The sequence below is a fragment of the Harpia harpyja genome, chromosome 21 (assembly GCF_026419915.1).
Source record: "Harpia harpyja isolate bHarHar1 chromosome 21, bHarHar1 primary haplotype, whole genome shotgun sequence".
Classification (NCBI taxonomy): domain Eukaryota; kingdom Metazoa; phylum Chordata; class Aves; order Accipitriformes; family Accipitridae; genus Harpia; species Harpia harpyja.
The window spans coordinates 14,030,294-14,048,616 of record NC_068960.1 but is presented as its reverse complement, the minus strand read 5'-3'; the positions used below and the strand labels follow the sequence as shown (position 1 = coordinate 14,048,616).

Genomic DNA, 18,323 nt, shown 5'->3' with positions numbered 1-18,323 from the left:
CTGCACAAACCTTCCCCTTGGAGTTGAATCAAAAATAGGCTTTTGGCAAACTATTTTTGACAAAATACATTCACAGGTCCAAATTCGACAATGAAAAAAACCCAACCAACCAAACTTACCTGTCATTTATCTTGATGTTTTGGTCAGTCTGAGGATCATACATAAATCTCATGAGCTGTAGGTGTAATACTGGTGGCAATGTTAGGAACTTCACACCTTTCTCTGCCTCCTAGAAATTTTGAAAAAAATAGAGGGTTGAAATTGCAAGATTTTTAGCAACTCAACATGCTTGTTTGCTGCAGACACTCTTCCTATGGACTTTCATTTTATAGGCTTGACAACACAACGTGCACCAAAGAATGGTTCAAAAATTGAATCGAGGTTAACTTATCTTAACACTGCACCAACTTTCCCATGAGCTACTCCAGTAACACTTACTAGAACTCAGTTCATTTAAATTTAGGCCATTCATACAAGCACATTTAAACACCTCACTGCATTAAGAGCAAGTTACCTGCATAAATAAAATTAAAAGAGAATACAGAGGCAAGAACTCATTTTTGATCAATTAAGAATTTCATGTTCATTGTATCCAGCCAACAAATATTTGGCTACCATGCTGTACCTTCCTAAAAACAGCTAAAGAATATGTAGAACATTACTGACATTACTGGAGGCTGCAGCAGTAAGCTTCAGTAAAACAAAATTTTTTATAAATTATTTCAGCTTCCTACAGTGAGTGCAGCGAAGTGCAGCTGAAAAGCTCAGAAACACGTGCACACACATAAATGTTTAAAATTCCACAGGTTCATTTGGCATTCTTGTTGATGATACAAAAATGACCTCTCTAAACTTACTTTTAGAGCTATGCTGCTTTTTTACTAGACACATAGAAGAACAGACTACTGTCAAAGGAAGAACTTCTCAGTCGTGAGATTAGTAGAGAAGTTAAACATTCTAGTCACTAAAACACTTAAAGGTATAAAAGTAAAACTCACTGCTAATTAGATTGTTTTAAAAACCAAGCTCCATTTTAAGAAACATAACAGCAATTAAGAGCTGTGTAAAAGTTTGTCTAAGGAGAAAAATCACCCAAATCAGTTGATGCAACCTAGAATGGGTTTTGCAACGTTTTTTGGCTACCATAGCTTTGTATGGAAGGACAAGGACATAGAAATAAAATTTAAAACCAGATTTAAAAAAAGAAAAATACCTGCAATCCATGTTCTCCTGCATCGTACTTGTTATCACCATCCAACTGTTCCACTGCAACATAGTCAATGAAGGACTCAAAAACTAAATGAAAAGAAGATTGGGGAATTGTAGGGAAGGAGGAAAAAAAATGTAAGTTTACTCTAGCCTGGGGGCTTAACATTGTATTAATCAAATAACATATTAAGACATGAGTGTTTCTGTTTGAATATTTGTCTGTCTTTTAAAAAAAAAAAAAAGTTGTATATTGCTTAAGAATGTCAAGAAATGCACCAAATTGTAGGGGCATACCTAAGAATATCAACAGATTTTGAAATCACATTGTTAGAATTGTCTGCCAAATCTCCTATTCTCACTTTGCAACTATTAAGTATCAAGCTAGATGATTCTGTTTGCTGGACTCTTACATGTCCTTTTTCATGTCTTGTATGCCAAGTACTGGGTAAAGTGATGATAAGGGACCACTGATATGCTGCTCCGATTAGTTCATTCTTTTTATTTGCTTATTACCATGGTCAGGTCTAAATAAGAATCTATTTCCTCCAAGTTCATCTTCATATATAAATTATAATCTACTGTGACAACACTACTGTTATCACCATGGCATAGTATGCACTTTTATGACACCAGGAAGACTCCTAAAATTCACAGTTCTATGAAAAGATATCAGTGAGAGAATTGGGGAGGAAGGAGCAGGGAAGGGAAATTGGTGAAGGAAAAGAAGGTAATGTAAGCAAAAACATTTTCTGCAGAAAATGTTTTCAATTCGGTGCCTTAAAGCAAGGATATTTCAAAGTGCTGAGCACCAACAGACCCATTGGAAATCAACAGGCACTAAAGATGTCCAACATGCTGAAGTATTTGACTGGGGCATATCACAATGTATCACTTACTATTTTTCTTTCCCTTTATACTTAGCTGGATGTCATAATAATCTTCTATTCGTTCAGATCGATAGTCTACGTGTTTGCATTGGATATAAGACTGTAAACAAAAACCAAAAACCACAGAATTTCAATGTATACAAGTAACAGAGTTAATTTAAATTATTTAAAAAAAAAAAATTAAATACATACCACCATCTTCCCTCTGAACAATTTAGGAATAGTTCCTTCTACACATGTGCCTTTCATTTTGTTTTCCACATTATCAAGCAGCTGAAAGAAAAATTAAGTTTTTACATAGGATAAAATTGTAGGGTTTTAATTTATTCATCACACACAGATGACTACTTCACAGATTAAAGTCCAGGTCACTTGCATAAAAATGAAATGTTAGTCTATTCGTACTGGCATCTCCTTTCTCGTCCTTTAAATCCTCCTCTTCCCCCTAAAAACTGCACTGAGGACTACTCCAGATGACTACTTCACTGATTAAAGTCCAGGTCACTTGCATAAAAATGAAATGTTAGTCTATTCGTACTGGCATCTCCTTTCTCGTCCTTTAAATCCTCCTCTTCCCCCTAAAAACTGCACTGAGGACTACTCCAGCTACATTCCTTTGAGTCTGGAAAACCTCACAAATGTAACGATGCGTTTGCATCTTCAAAACTGCATTCCTCTCCATGGCTATATAAGGACCACTAGCATATGTTCCATTTATTTTCAACCTTCCCTATCCTTTACAAATTCCTCACCCACAAAAGGTCACAATCAATCCCATTCTTAAAAAAGAGAAATAAAACAAGGCAAATACTCTGTGTCTTAGAGACCTAATTTAAATTAATCTGTGCCAGTATAACTAGGATTGTTACTAAATTATATTATATATACACAATATCAAGAGACAACATTATGTGTCACAGATCAGTAAGAAACAGTAAAAACATACCACTCGACATAATTCCTGGACATCATGTTGCATGAAGCTGTCTAAAGTCTCCCACCTTTGTAAGGCAAATTAATACAAATTTACTATACTATGAAGAAAAGTTACAGTTCAAAAGACATTTTTGTGATTTCTTTGCATATCAAGAATTTAATACATAGCAAGACGTAAAGACTCTGAGATTTAGTACTGGCTGATGCACAGGTTTTTTTTTAGTTGTGTAGCATTTACTTGGCAGGAAGAAGGGGCAGTGGACTTGTGGGACATTTTGGCAGCTGTTCTGTGCCCACCTGCCTTCTCTCTCTGTGGATCTGGGGACAGGGACTGGGAAGGCAGCCCAGGCCAGCCAAGGAGGCCAGGGCCAGGCTGTTGCTAGCAGAAGAATTCTTCCAGTCTACAACCTAGTCTCAGTTCACGTCAAAAAACTCTTAAGAAAAGGCCTGGGAGCAATTCAATGCTGTCAGAATAGTTTCCGCAGCATGCTTCTAGCTGCCTCTCTTCTGAGGGCCCTTCAGGTGCAGTCAAGTAGCGTTCAGGGATTATTTCAGCACATGAAAGGAAGTAAATGGATTCATAGGAAATACTGGCTCCTTTGTGCTCATCTAAACAGTTAATCCTGGACGCACACTAACTCCAAGGAGGCAACCAGCTTCCTGAATTGTCCATGTGCAAACACACTCATGTGAAAGGAAGGGTGAGAGCAACAGTCTCTAAATGCCTCGTAGCCAACATGGCATACTGCAACAAAGGTATTCAGCACTACTGCCTTAAATAAAAATGAAGCACAAAGTGGTTTTAGTTTCAGCATGAAATACTTTCTCCTATGAACTCTTTAACTTAAACTCAAGAATGCTTTTTAAGTTTTAAGTCTCTGACAACTCTTTTTGCAACAGTCATCACTCCTAACCGCATGAAATAAGCTATGTTTACTGTAGGCTCTAGCTTCAGCATGAAGTTCAACCCTGGCCCTTGAAGCCACAAGCACAGGGGTGATCAGGAGCAATAGTAACTTTATCTTCCCCTCCCACTCTCTTCTCAGTGACTCACTGTCACACAGCAGCATGCTACTCCCAAAAGTGTGCCAAAACAACTGGGGGTGGGGTGGGGTGGTGTCCACACTTAAACAAGCTGAATGAAGTGACCTATTGGATAATTAAGAATGGAAAATAACCTCCTGACTCCCTAGGCTTTAAACACTAGCCAGCTTAAAGGACAAAATCAAAGAGAAAGGTTACATACTAATATTAGGGTAAAAAAGGGCTCCTTCAGACAATGGCATCACTTTCTATTGAAAGCCGCCAAACTTAGAAACTCACAATACCTGGTAAAAAGTTACACTCTACACAGCATATAGGTAGGTCTCACAAGGTCAGAAACCCCTCTCTGATTTAATGGCAGGGGGAAGACCAAATCTTCAAACGCATTCAAAAATTTCTTCCCAAGAATGAAGGCAGGCATGAACACATTTCTAAAACCTTGCTCTCAGATGCAAACTTAAGCATCTGCAACCCCCTCGGGAAAGGTCTCTCCATGCTACTAGAGACAACACAGTTGGGATCTTAACTCAAGATGAAATATTTACAATACCAGTAAGTCTTTCCAGTGTAACAGGACAGCAGGAGCACTGATAAACTAAATATACAGTGTGCTAGTAGGAAGAGGGTATGACCAGACAAACATACAACACTGAGGTTACCCGTTTAACTTTAAAATTCCCCCAGAAAGTAAAAAGGAAAGGTTACAAAGATGCAAGGTTACAAAGAGTCTTGTCAGGACAGAGCACTACTACAAGCTTTAGCGGAAGATGCACGATGGACACTAGTACAGCTATGTGAAAAAGACGATACAAACTTCCTAACCTGTTTTTAAATTAAAAAATGCTTGTCAATATTACTACAAAAGACTAGTCTTTTGTAGTCTTCGTGACAAAGTAACGAGAAATACAATCTTTTAGAGCAGTTTTTGATAAAATCCTACTCCATGCTTACATGACACGCAAAGAGAAGGCTTGTGAAGGTTATACTAGTCTTAATCTTCTGTCCTAACTTATGCTCAACTGAAACATCAAGCTAGTGTGGAGAAAAAAAACCCAACAAAAAAAAAAACCAACAAAAAAACCCCCAACCACCCTCAAAGCAGCTATATTGTATAATTCTATGGCTAGATTTAAAATTACACCCTGTAACACCATCTCACAAGAAGTACCACTAGACTGGTAAAAATACCAGACAGTGAACTGGATACTGGGCAAAAATGAAAATAAAAAGCAAGCCTTTTTGTAGATGTTTTATGGAGGAAAGGAGGGTGCTAGAATGAGGAAAATGCAAAGAGTTACTTTGTGTGTGTGCTCTGACAACTTTACTTCATGCAACAGATACTCCTCTTAAGCTTTAAATCATGAAACAGAATACAGCATTAAATGCTTCTAAATTGTGCATAGGCAAAAATACATGCATCTTTGGTATGTCATAAGAAAATGTTACAACAGTCATCAAAGCAGAACTAACAATATGGAAATGCAAATTACTGCTATTTCTCTAAATTTAAAACAGATTTAAATTTTAAAAAAGACATTAGCAATACATGAACTGCAATGTTTCAACAACATATTTTGTCCTGAGTTTTACTCAAGTCAAATGCATCACACAATTTTCAGGTAACAGGTAAATTATAACCCTACTACTAACAGCTGTGTCTGACCATGTACCACTGCCCTCCCCCCAAAAATGTGACTTTTGGATCAGCTGCCTTTAGTACTGACTATAAATAAAAACCTATCCAAGTAAACTGAGAAAAGTTAGCAGTTAACATAATACTATATTAACACTTCTCTGTACCTCTCTAAAAATAGCCCAATTTAAATAAAACCTTTTTAAAGAAAAGCTTTATGAAGCTTGTAATAGCCCAAAAAATAGTCCAAATTTCTGAAACTTACCCAAAAGATTTTGTTAACTTTTTAGTTCCAACTGGTTTGTCACTATGTTGTAGCTCATAAAACACTCTTTGCAATGCTAAAGGAACACTTTTGGATGAATCATCTCCTTCTGTGGGCATCATGTACACAGCCTGAAAAAGCATTTAGTTCAATTAGTATCTAAGGAAAAGTTTATTGCTCATATTGTTTAACGCATTCTTTCCTCTTCAGTGACTTCCTTCATATAACTCCATTTAATCATCATTCCAAAAGAGTCTGAAAAAAAATCTCATACCGTAGTGTAAAAACATTAATTGTCTGGAATGACTCTTCTTAGAGTACAGTGGTTAGAAAGATGTGAACAACAGATTCCATTCGTGGTTATTTTACCTAAACAGTTTCCGTATTCCACCCTAGAAAAGTAAATGCACTAAAGCATTTAACACCTTCAAACAACTTATCACGCCTGGTATGTCTACACAATCATCACAGCAGGACCAGATATACTAATCAATACTAGTGGCTTTTGAAAATAACTTCAGTTTTGTGCTGTAGCTTGGCTACCTGTCAATATTGTCACCTATAGTGGAAAAATAACAACCACCACCCCCACAAAAAAACCTAACAACAACAACAAAAAAACCCAACCCCAGAAACCCCCCAAAACCAAAAACAACAACAAAAAAACCAACCACCCCCCCAAAAAAACCCCCAAACCAAAACCAACAAAAAAACCACCACATGAAACCATAAAGGGCAACAAGTGAACAAAACCAGAAACAGTCCACATGGAGGAGAAGTATGTCAGAGGAAGCTTTGAGATTCCCTGATAATTCACTCCTACTAACATCATTGCTGTCCAGCAAATAAACAGCTTAACAATTCAATTCACTGATTATACTGATCTGGGAAGGATTGAGAACAAAGAAATTACACAAATAGACCAAACAGGGATTAGAAGAGTTCAATAGGCACTGAAATGAGATTTACTTTTTAAAAAGTGTACACCAATATATCCAGGGAAAAGCAACAGGAAAGAAAAGGTATTTACAGGGAGATGCTCATTTAGAAAGCATGAATGTAAAAAGAAAATATCATAGTCAACTCTGGAAGGAGATTAGGTAGCAACACATGAAAAAATAAAGACTCCAATATTAAGCAGCATATAAGAAAATAACCTGTTAAGAAACAGAAAAATTGCCACCTAAATTTTTGCCTCTGAAACAACAGGGAATGATACATTTCTGTGAGTGAAGTGCTGAACTGGATGTCAGTAGTTCTCACTCAGTTTCTGCACCAGCCTAGATTTCAGAGGTGTCCAGCACCTCTAACATATCCTGTACTTCAGTTCCCTATACACAGAGCAAGGTTAGTACTTCCAGTACGTAGCTGAATTGTTGGGGAAACAAATTCATTGTTATATGAAAGTTCAGTGCAGAGGTGATGGGAACCAGATGAGACAGACATTAGATAAAGACAAAGCTGATACAAAAAACCCACAAGGGAATGACAAAAAAGAAAGGAAGAAAGAAAAAAGGCCAAAAAATGTGTTAAGAAGTTGGCAGGCCAGTTTCCTAATCCAATTCTGAGTATCCACAAAATTTTTCAAAAGTACAGCAACATAAATACTCAGAAGAATAACCTAATAAGAAACTATCAGCAGAATAGCTACAGTAATAAGATGAAATAAAAGAAAATATTTTACTGAAATATCAAGCAGTTTCATAAAGAAAGCAAATTCCTTATATTCAGACAGAAAAACACTGGTTAATTATGCAACTGTAAAGCAATATGATAGTTCACGTGACTCTATCTTTTAAATTTTAAATTTAATTTCCAAAACTTAACAGTAAACAGAGATGATCTAAAGCAGAATCAAGACTGAACACTAGTAACAGACTCTAAATTTTATGTTTCTACTTAGTTGCAAGCTACACTGTTAATAGTAGTACTTGTGCATATAAAAGGGAAAACATGAATAGAAATTAGCTGAAATTTATCATCAACTTTTTGTTGAAGGACAGCCAACAGAACTCTTACTTCGTTAGGGTAATTTTAAGAACAGCACAGACCCACCCTAATAGCAACAAAGGTCTTCCTTCGCTCTGCTTTAATTTTGAAATTTGCTTAAACTGCTTTTTAAAATTTCATAAATTGAAGAAAACAGCATCTTCAATTTTATCATCAGCAACAAGTTTTAACTGTTGAAACTCAATAATCCTTCATGCCATATTTTTGCTAATCCATCAGGCTAACTACCTGGCTAGGCTGGAAAAATTAAGAGAACAAAAAATAGTATTTTCTCATGTACTTGCACCAGCAACTTTTCTAATGAGCTAAGAGCTGCTTTAACAGTTTAAATTTTATAGTGATATAGTGTGGAAGAGAACTCTGTAGGTTCTGAACTCGTGTTCCTTCTCATGGAGGTGCCAAGTTCAAAGCTGAGTCCAGTTGCTCAGGGTCATATCCAGTTGAGTTCTGAGCATCTCCAGGAATGGAGATCCCACAACCTCTCCACACATCCTACTGTAAAGCTGGACCACCCTGACTAGGAAAATTCCCTCCCTAAGATCAGAACATACAATTTAAAAAAAATTCTAATAAGCGAATAAAGAAAATTAATTTCAATTGCTTCTCTATTTTTATTATGCAAATGCAGAGTTACAGTTAACCATGCTGATCTGGGCAAACTCCGATTCAAATATGAATGGCTAAAATTATACCTTTGATTTTACAAGCAAATTTTATTTTTTGCTTTAAAATATGAACTTCAAAAACAAGTAAGCATCTTGCAGAGTTAACCTCTCCCTGCCCCTGGTTTATGAACCCTTTAATGAGCTGGTCTTCACTGGCTAAAGGTAGAAACAGGAAATAGTTGAATGACCAAGTCTCAAATCTTCCAATCTCTATTATCAGCCCCTATTCATTGTTTTTAACATCTTATAAATGCTTTTTAAAAAACAAATATATAGTAAGTTACTTGCTATGGTTAAACAAATAGAAATAAGATATGAAAATCAAGTAATGAAAAAATTCAAATATAGCCAGTGCTGATATATTTTAATAAAATAAATATTAAAATGCTAAATATTCTTCATAACAAACCAAGATGATACTGCAGGCAGGCTACAAGTCAATCTAGTGGTTGACTCTTACATCAAAAAGGTATAAATGGGAGTTCAGAATACCTTGATAATTAATCAAAATCAGATCCTTTGCATTTAGTTCCTATTTGGTTTCCTCATATACCATCTGGACAATTAATTCCTTTCCTGTAACTCTCAAGTAATATTAAAATAATCATTTATCATTTATTTATAATTGCTACATTCCAGCTGCCATTGAATAAAATCACCAGTTTTATTTCTTCTGAAATTCTAAATGTGTTACTACAAACTAAACATTTAACACATAGCCTTTCTTTGGTTCTTCATTCTGTTTGTATATATAAGTAGTATCAAAGCCCATTTCTCAAAGCTTAAGTGTTTCTCCAAGCTAAACCAAACCATTTTTCAAACCAACCCCCTACAAACCTTTATTTTTATGCCTTATGCTCCCAAACTCTGAAAGCTTGACCTCAAGATCAAGGAGTGAGGCACTTTGATCCATTTGAAAACAGCAGAATCTCTAATTTAACATCTGAGAAGTCCCCTCAGGAAATGAACACAAAAGAGTGACAGGGACATGTATAGGCAATGGCTGTAAGCAACAGACACAGAGATATGAGAAAAATTTTAGATATTTACATGGTAAAAGAATGCTACAGATAAGCATGAACACACTGCTCGAAGTTAAGACAATTACTTGAAGAAGAGAAGAAAACACTGTGTATGAAATTCCAAGGTAAGGTAAAATATATTGGATAACTTGAGGAGAGTCAGATCAGGGAGAAATGTACTGGACCAGTATTTATGATTTTATATAAACATTCTGCAACATTCTCATGAATTGTACGGAATTTTTCAAGGGAACCAGCAAAGAGTTTTAAAATGGACTGGATGCAGCCACAAGTACTGACTGGCTGGAGGTGCTAATGACAGACATCAGAAGACTGGTGCAACACGATCCAAGATCAAACCTGACCCATTTGATAAGTTACCACTGTCCCTCGCCTAGGTGGACTATATTTAAGCATGTGTTTACCAGTCACAGACAAATAAAGATATGCTCTGAAGAGAAGTTCCTTTGCCTTATTCCCCATCACTGAAGCCACCTTGTTGCTAATAAAGGGAGGTCTCATTTCAAACACCCAAGAACCTCCCATCTGTTGTCTGGAAACAGAGCAAAGAAGGACGGACCTCTCCATCAATCCGCACCCACGCTTCCCCAGAGTCTGACTTTCCATAGGTACATGCTTGCCTTTGCTATTTTTCATTACCTTCCCAGCTCTACTCCTGACAGCAACTTCTCTGTTAACAAAGCTCTAAATAACAGCAATAGAAATCATTATTTCTTCTACGTAAGGAGGATTAACAGAAATAATGGAATTGGTGATAAGCAAACTGAGAATGCTACACATTTTATTTTACTTGGTTTTAAGAGCAACAAGTTTGCTCAAAGTGAAAACAAAAATGTTGTAGAAATTCATTTTTTTTCAGACAAGACAACTACTGATTCTTTCTTATCTGCAATAATGGCAAATGAGTATTAAAACTGTCTAAAACTACCACTGTAGTCTGCTCTGTTTGTAGGAGCTCTGAAAACCCGAAGAATGAGCAAAGAATTGGGCATTTCAGCTGATGTCCAGGAACATTTCTATAAAGGAAGCTGCAGTTACCAGCTAGTAAATCAAGCTTTCTCATACAGACACTATGCAGATATTAACACTCCCTAAAAGCTGATATTTAGTCGAGGGCTAGGGGAGAAGTACAGGGGAATGCCTGAAAAGATTAGTTCAGTTGAAACAAATCTGTACCACAAAAAGAATTTCTTCTTCACAGAACAAGATTACTTCATGGTACATATTGATTTACTGACTACAAGACAGTCTTGAAAGGAACTACTCAATTGGATTAGATGTAGCTATTATAAAAACACATTTTTCTTTCAAGAGCAAAGTGAAGTTGTCCAAAAACATAAAATGCACAAACATTATGAGTGCTGAGCAAAAAGAACAGGCATTATAATGAATGATAAACCAAATGAGTAAATTATACCTCCTGTAAAAAAGAAACAGGTGGATCATGTAAAACAAGTCAAGTATTTATTTCTTGTACATGGCATTGGTAAGATCTCAGTTACAGTCTACTGGAGTTTGATGTGCTATTTTTTGCAACGCTTCAGAGTAAGCAGCACATTGCAAAAGAGAAAAAAGAAATCCCAACTGGGACACTTACAAGGCCACAGTGATATAAATAATGATAAGATGGTGGAAAATCTAAGACAGTGGAAAGTAGGTGCATTAAAAAGGGAAATTTTGGAGAAAAGAAAGCTTAATGGAAATATAACAACTAGTATACACAAGAGAAAGCATAAGTCAGAACAGTTCATTTTCACTAAGAGAGATACAATAAGCACAGGAATGTGCAAAAGGATGAATTACGATCTATAGGACGCTCCAATAAACTAAATCGAGCCGAGTTACATTTTTTTCCAAGTATATCCCCTCTTCCAGATAGCCACCTCCAATATCAAGTCATCATTTATGTTTTGATCCCATTAAGGCTACTGCACTATTTTAAAATGATACATTATCTGTTTCATCCTGGGTTTGGATGAGATATTTATTAAGCTGATATTTAAAGCAGTTCTTCCTTCCAGCAAAGGAATAACATCTACAGTAAATAAAAAAAACACATGAATGAAGCAAATACAAAATTGTTTAAAATACTGAAATTATAACGTTTTCCATCACTACAAAGATGCTAACCATAATAACAGAAAATTCAGCTGCATAATATAAATTAAAAGACAGAACAAATGAACTACAAAGGTTGTACATGTTTATCTTTTGACATTGTTTATGGGCTGAGAAGTCATAATTGACTTCTCTATTTTAACTATTCCAAGAAAGGGAAATGACTTCCATCTCTCATCTGCAAGATGTAAAGTCATCCTTCTCTCCCCCCACCCTCCCAACAATTCACAGCAACATTAACACATAATACAGTCTAAGAAACACCCCTTAAGCTCAGGTCTTCACCAGGTACTCTATCTGCTTTCACAAAAAACCAAAAGCTTATGTTCAACATACTATAAAAGGAAGCTTCCTGCACTCAGCCTCAAGTAAGATGTCCATCACCACGTAAGTCACGACTTCTCTAAAAGGATGGAGGCAAAAGGAACATACAGCTCTGTTTTGAAGCATTTATAAATATAACATATTGGATATTTCAATTAGCAACCTCATTTTCTTTCACATATTAATTACCTTTCGTAGCTGATTTGTGAAAAATAAAGTCTGTAACAAACTGTTCATGTAACAAGTTGCTCCCTGGTTCTTTAAGCCAACATATCCTGTGTGCTTCTTTGAATCCCACCTAGAAAATAGTTAGTGGATAAAAACAAGATAGTTCTGTATTAACTATAATAAAAAGTATTTGTTCTAAGGTAGCGCTGCTGGTAGATATCAGCCACTCTTCATTGTTACTTAAGGTTCAAATAAACTACACTTCACTATTGCCTGCCAGTAACAACAGTCTTTGTAATTAAGCGCTTCGTGATTTTTGTTAAGTTTTCTTTTTAAAGAAGTTCTATACGGCAGAAAAAAACATGTATTATGAAAGTGTACTGGAACCCAGAGCTGTACTTTTAAGGGCAAGTCAGCATTTCAGTACAACCACTTTGTTTACAAGTGACATGAAGTAGAATGACTCAGAAGAGGCAGTTTTAAAACAACAGTAAGCCAAGGCAAGCTAGAGCGAGCCACCTGACTGTGTCTGAAACCCTCATCAGCTGTAAGATCAGAAATATTGAGGCTAGATTTGCAGACGTATTAAATCACAAATCAATTCATACAGAAGTTCAAGTTCCACAACATTATGCTGATTAATGCAAATGGAAATTTAACCTATAGAAAAATCTGTATGTGACTAATGAAAAATATTGCCATGTGAGAATTCATCAATTAAAGGTGACAAAGTGAGAATGACTAATGAGAGCTACTAATGTTAATAACACACAATACTTGAACAATCTCAAGCAACAAAAATATTAGACTTAAGAATTTTACTTTTAAACAAAGATACTTACGCCACTCCATGTGGAGCATCTGCTTGAACATAGACTTCAAAAGTAACTTTGTCCTCTTCTATAAAGCCTTTTTCAGGATCAGTAACTTCCTGTAAAATAGGAATGACACACAACCATGAGAACTCCAGTTTGCAACATGACTGTAGTAAAGCATCCAGTTAGACATCACTTTCTAATTTCCAAGCCTGAGCTATCAATAATAATAAACTGGAGAAGAAAAATTGAAGGACACCAACAAAGCTGTTTTTCAGCTTAATATTCTTTTTTAATGTCTCAATACAGGAAACTTGTTCCTGGCTTTTAAAATTTTGCAGTACCATTTCAATTTTCTGTGGATAATAAGAGTTGGCAATCAAGGGCTCTGCTTCAGAATGACATTGACTATCACACAGTGAAAGCAAAAAACAAGCATTCAGATATGCAGAAAATATTAATGAGGGAATATTTAAATCACAACATAAGTAAAAGCAATCTACAATAATTAAGTACAGGAATGTATAAGAAATTGAAAAAGAATCTACAGCAATGAGAGAAAAAATAATAGTTTGGGAAAAAAACCCTTTTCTTTAGGTATCTCAGTATTCAGGAGTGCAAGTTCAACACTGCTCCTTATCTAGTAATAGATTAATACATGTTCAATTACTTACACTCCAGGCCATGAAGTTGGAAAAGCCCCAGTCATTTTCCTTATGAAAAAACAAGTGACTAATACGACGACTGAATGATTTTTCATCATCCTTGTAGTTTATTATCTTGAGAACTGCTTGTGCATGACAAGACCATGACCTATAAATACAAAAGAAACATTTTAAACTCATTCAAAACCAAGCTTTTTATAGTCATTAAAACAGGGTTTTTTGTTAGGGATTTTTGGTACATTACTTTCACATATAGGAATTCTTTTTCCCTTACTAGATGTTAAGATTTGATTAATTGTTATTGAGGACACAAATCCCTGGGGCTTTCACATTATTAATGTGAAGCTGGAATGGAGATTTTCTTAGGGCAACAGCATTGTTAAGAAAGTACTGTCAGGCAATTGCAGGTAACAGCGGTTTAAGAAGGTAACTGCTCTCTGAGGTGAGCTATTTCTGATCTACTTCAAAGCAGATGGACAGGTCAACTCAAAGTAGTCTTGGTGTTTGCAGAGTGTGATAACTCAGCCTTTGGCTAGCAAAAGGAGGAGGTTCTACCCTCCCTCCCACAGATACACTCCCCAACACTCTAATTTTCTCAGCAGCACTTCTTTATGACCGTTCCTGTTCAAATTCATCCCACTTGTGCAAGACGATCAGACTGAATATCAGTTCAGACAAGGTCTTGTCACTGCCTCATGCAGTGGTATTATTGCTTGCTTAGCTCCACCAGCTGCACCTTGGTTGATACTTTTAAAGATCACATTACCCTTTTTCTGTGACTACTTGCATGTGAACCACTTCTCCTGTGACTAGTTAATACACTTACAACTTCCTTCACCTTCTGCACTGAGCACTTACCTTTTAGATTACAAAAATAACAGAAAAGAACAACTTATTATTGAGTGAACTGCAAGTTGTGTGAGATTTGATGTAAGAATGGAGTTACCTTATTGGAAAGGATACCTATGAGCGGTCTACACTCTAGCTGGATAAGCTGCAGTAATGCCCCAGAAATCTGTATTTATCTTTTCCATTTTCTGTATTATTTACAAAAGTGGTCAAAGATAGCCGATTTTGATTTGCATACGGGACTCCAAGAACATGTACATGTTTACATCTCACTCAATGAGTGATGAACTCCGTTTAAGGAGATGACTACACCTCATATACACTGCTCTGCCTCAGTTGCTAGCAGTTACCTGCTCACATGCTTTACAGGGCAGGATTTATAGCTCAGCAGGGTTAAAGAAGCTCCAGTACCACTTCCATTTGAAATAAACCCAAAACTTTTCCCATGCCAAGAAAACTGTCAGTCAAAGACTTCTCCCCAGCAATCAAAAAGAAATATATCTAAATTCTACCACAAACTTGCAGCTACACAAGCTACTTTTAGCTCCTCCTAAAGAGAGGATTACTCTTATGCTTCGGAATATAGAAAGGTGGGGGGGAAAGGGAGACTCAAACCCTTGCAAGAATTCTTTCCTCTTGCAGAAAGCTAGTTAAAATAATTTTTTTAGGTGTTTGTATTTCTTGCAAAACAGATTAACTAGTATCAAATGAGGACTTGTACAATAGTGAAAAGGATCTTACGTGGAATCAGATTCAGCATTGCACTGAAGGAAGAATCCTACGCTTTTTTGGTGTGGTCTGTCCGGGTAGAGTCGTGGCATAACCATGATCTTCCATGGCAAATTCCGTACAAAGCAGGGAGGACTGAGAACTGACTCGCTCAATCTGTTGAAGCGTTCGACTGTGAACTGAAATGTTGCTTCTGATCGCCAACTTGTGTCTGTAACACACACACACACGTACACACAAAATTATTTGAAAAACCTGATATTCTTCACTCCAAAATGTCTTTTTTCAAAAATCATGCAACATGAGCATGTTTTATGTACTGGCACGTTGGAAGCAACCAAAAAAACCCCCAGACCCCGAGAGGCACTGAACTCCTCAGCAACTGAAGTTTCAACTTTTTGATTTTGAGAAACACTGCAACAACATTCAGGAAAACAGAGCACTGGAAGATGCGTTCTGTTTATACACTGTCTTCTTAAGTAATTCTTTAGCACTAGAATTTGCTACCACTCAAGTTTCTTCTGAAACAGTGGGTACAGCAAGACAGAGACATCAAATGCTTTACCACATAAATCACAGCCCACTCTAACTCTTCTGGTTGTGTAGTGTCTTCACGGCCCAGTTTAAGTTAGCTCCTTGCATGAACCAAGATGTGCAAAGGATTTTCACAATCTGTTCAACTGCCCTATTGATACCAAGCCACCATTTAGTTGTTTTCTGCTTGCAACAGCATCTTTTCAAAATAGATGAATCTCACTGGTTGGTTTTGGGGTTATTTTAAAATATCATACCAGTTTGCTGAAGAATAGCTCAAGGGTAGGGTCCTGTATTCTTTGTGGTACGTGAAGATTTTAGAGATTTTTAGTGGTCTAAAACAAAGCCAAATGAGACATTTTTTTTAAATAGCTTATTTTGACACGCACAATTAAACTAATTTTGCCTTCTTCCCACATCCCCAGCTCTTCATATACCACAATCTGTTCTGCTTCTGTTGTACACAGCTATAACAGGGTTCTGTAGACTGCGACAGCTTCAGGAAGGCACAAGGCTGGGCTCTCTTTATTGTGACATGCCTCATATTGCATGCAGGGAGGAAAAACCTGCAACTTATCCCCACAATTTTACAGGGCGGGGATGAATTACAGAGTATGCACAAGACACTCCCCTCCTTTTCTGTGGTTCCAACTTAACACCTGTGTAACATGGAAGGATTTGCTACTGGGTGTAAGGAGGTTTGAGTAGCATAGAGGGCAGCAGACAGCACCCATGGTCAGAGAGCTATTCTCACACCACCCGCGGGTGATGCAGAACTGAAGCAAGTATGTCACACGTGCACATGTGCAGTGACACCCGAAACCAAAAGCACTGAGGTACAACGACACTAAGCCAGAAATTGATCATGAAATTATGTGACAAGGTGCACAGTATACAACAAATGTATTATTTCTGTACATGCAAAGCAGTCATTCACTCGGAAAGCTTTGCATGGCACCAGAGACAGTGTTGAATGATTTTTTTAAAAAAACACGAGCCCTGGTTGCTACCTTACTTAAAACTGAAACTCTCTTGATTACAACATGCGACAGTACAAAGATTATACACTTCAATACAGAAAATTAAGTTTTGTCCACGACTGCCGGTGAGCTTTGACAGATTTCACTCTTCTCCCTTGCAAAACAGTTTTCTTTTCAAGCAGTTGTCCTACTTCTGATCTTGATCTTGGCAACACAGTTGATCTTACTTGTGTATGGACTGACAGCCCTAAGCATTCCCAATTATCTCTTGAAACTAACAGTACTACAGCAGAAACTTGCTTCCTCTCTCCTCTACACCTGTAATGACCTTTGCGTTACCCTGTGCTGACAGCTTCCTCAGTAACGGAAGAGTTCAAAGGATTATTTTCTCCTCTTCTTCCCTACACGTAAGTGTAGCTAACCAGTAGTCTATCACCTACTTAAAAACTGTTCCCTACCCATTTTACCTACTCACTGCCTGTTGACAGACTAGAGAGCTGGTCTTCTACGACCAAGAGCCAGACAGGCTGCAGCCAAGGAGCTGTACGCTCTCAAACTTGATTCGCAGGCAGAATCAAATAAAAATCTGTAGCACAGTTAACAATTTAAAAATCAGTCTTGCATCATGTGTATCTCAAACCAACCCGAGAACACCTCCCTATTCATGATCAAGATCAGTATTTCTGGGCTTAGCCTAAGCTTCCGAAAAATGAGCCGACCAAGTTTGCTTTCTGCCTCCTTTGATGCAGCTTTCAGAGCGCTTTTCAGTACAAGGATGCAGCAGTGCTGCTACGGTGTCAGCTAAAAAAAGCAGCCCACGCAGCATCTGCAGATGCTTCAGAGTAAAGTTTGCCTGTATTTCTTGATTTCTTTTCAGGAAAACCTATGCATGATAGCTCACCAGGGAAAGGTACTCTTCTCAGTAAAATACTTGAGCAATCACTAGCAACTACTCAACAAAAATGCAGCCTCATAACATAGTTCAACCCTAAAATAGAAGTTTCTTTAAAAATACCAACCACAACCCCCCGAAATAACAACCTTCCTTTCCTTCCAGAAAGTCCATATTTTTAGCAAGTGTAATCAATTAAAACATGCATTATATTAAAAAATGAAGTTTAAATAGTGTGATGAGTATTCTGAGCACATAAATAAATAAAACCTTTCTTCACCATCACAAACATGTCCACCAGTTTCCAATAAAAGACTGCAATTGGCAGCACAATAATTTAGTAGTGACTGGCAAGTAAGACTTCTATAAATCCCTGAACTACAAATACAACACATGATCCTGAACGCAGGGTAAAAAGAACAGACCCAGCTTACAATGCCTGGTGAAGTTATGTGCAATAGATTATATTTGCTACGTGGAAAAATTTTTTCACTGATGAGATGAATGTCACATTTAGCACCTTGATAGGACAGAGATCCTTCAAATCAGAGATCCAA

At 36.9% G+C, this 18,323-nt stretch overlaps 1 protein-coding gene across 1 annotated transcript in view; it reads right to left on the bottom strand.

Moving 5' to 3' along the window:
• Window positions 1–18,323, bottom strand: part of USP7 (ubiquitin specific peptidase 7) — a 75,729-nt gene that overhangs the window by 21,223 nt on the left and 36,183 nt on the right. Inside the window, exons 3-12 of the mRNA XM_052772310.1 lie at window positions 15,373–15,571; window positions 13,792–13,930; window positions 13,145–13,233; window positions 12,324–12,432; window positions 5,975–6,105; window positions 3,043–3,097; window positions 2,289–2,369; window positions 2,106–2,196; window positions 1,214–1,296; window positions 120–229 (exon numbers count right to left, since the gene is read on the bottom strand). Coding sequence (XP_052628270.1) covers window positions 120–229; window positions 1,214–1,296; window positions 2,106–2,196; window positions 2,289–2,369; window positions 3,043–3,097; window positions 5,975–6,105; window positions 12,324–12,432; window positions 13,145–13,233; window positions 13,792–13,930; window positions 15,373–15,571 — 1,087 coding nt within the window. The remainder of the gene's footprint in view (window positions 1–119; window positions 230–1,213; window positions 1,297–2,105; window positions 2,197–2,288; window positions 2,370–3,042; window positions 3,098–5,974; window positions 6,106–12,323; window positions 12,433–13,144; window positions 13,234–13,791; window positions 13,931–15,372; window positions 15,572–18,323) is intronic.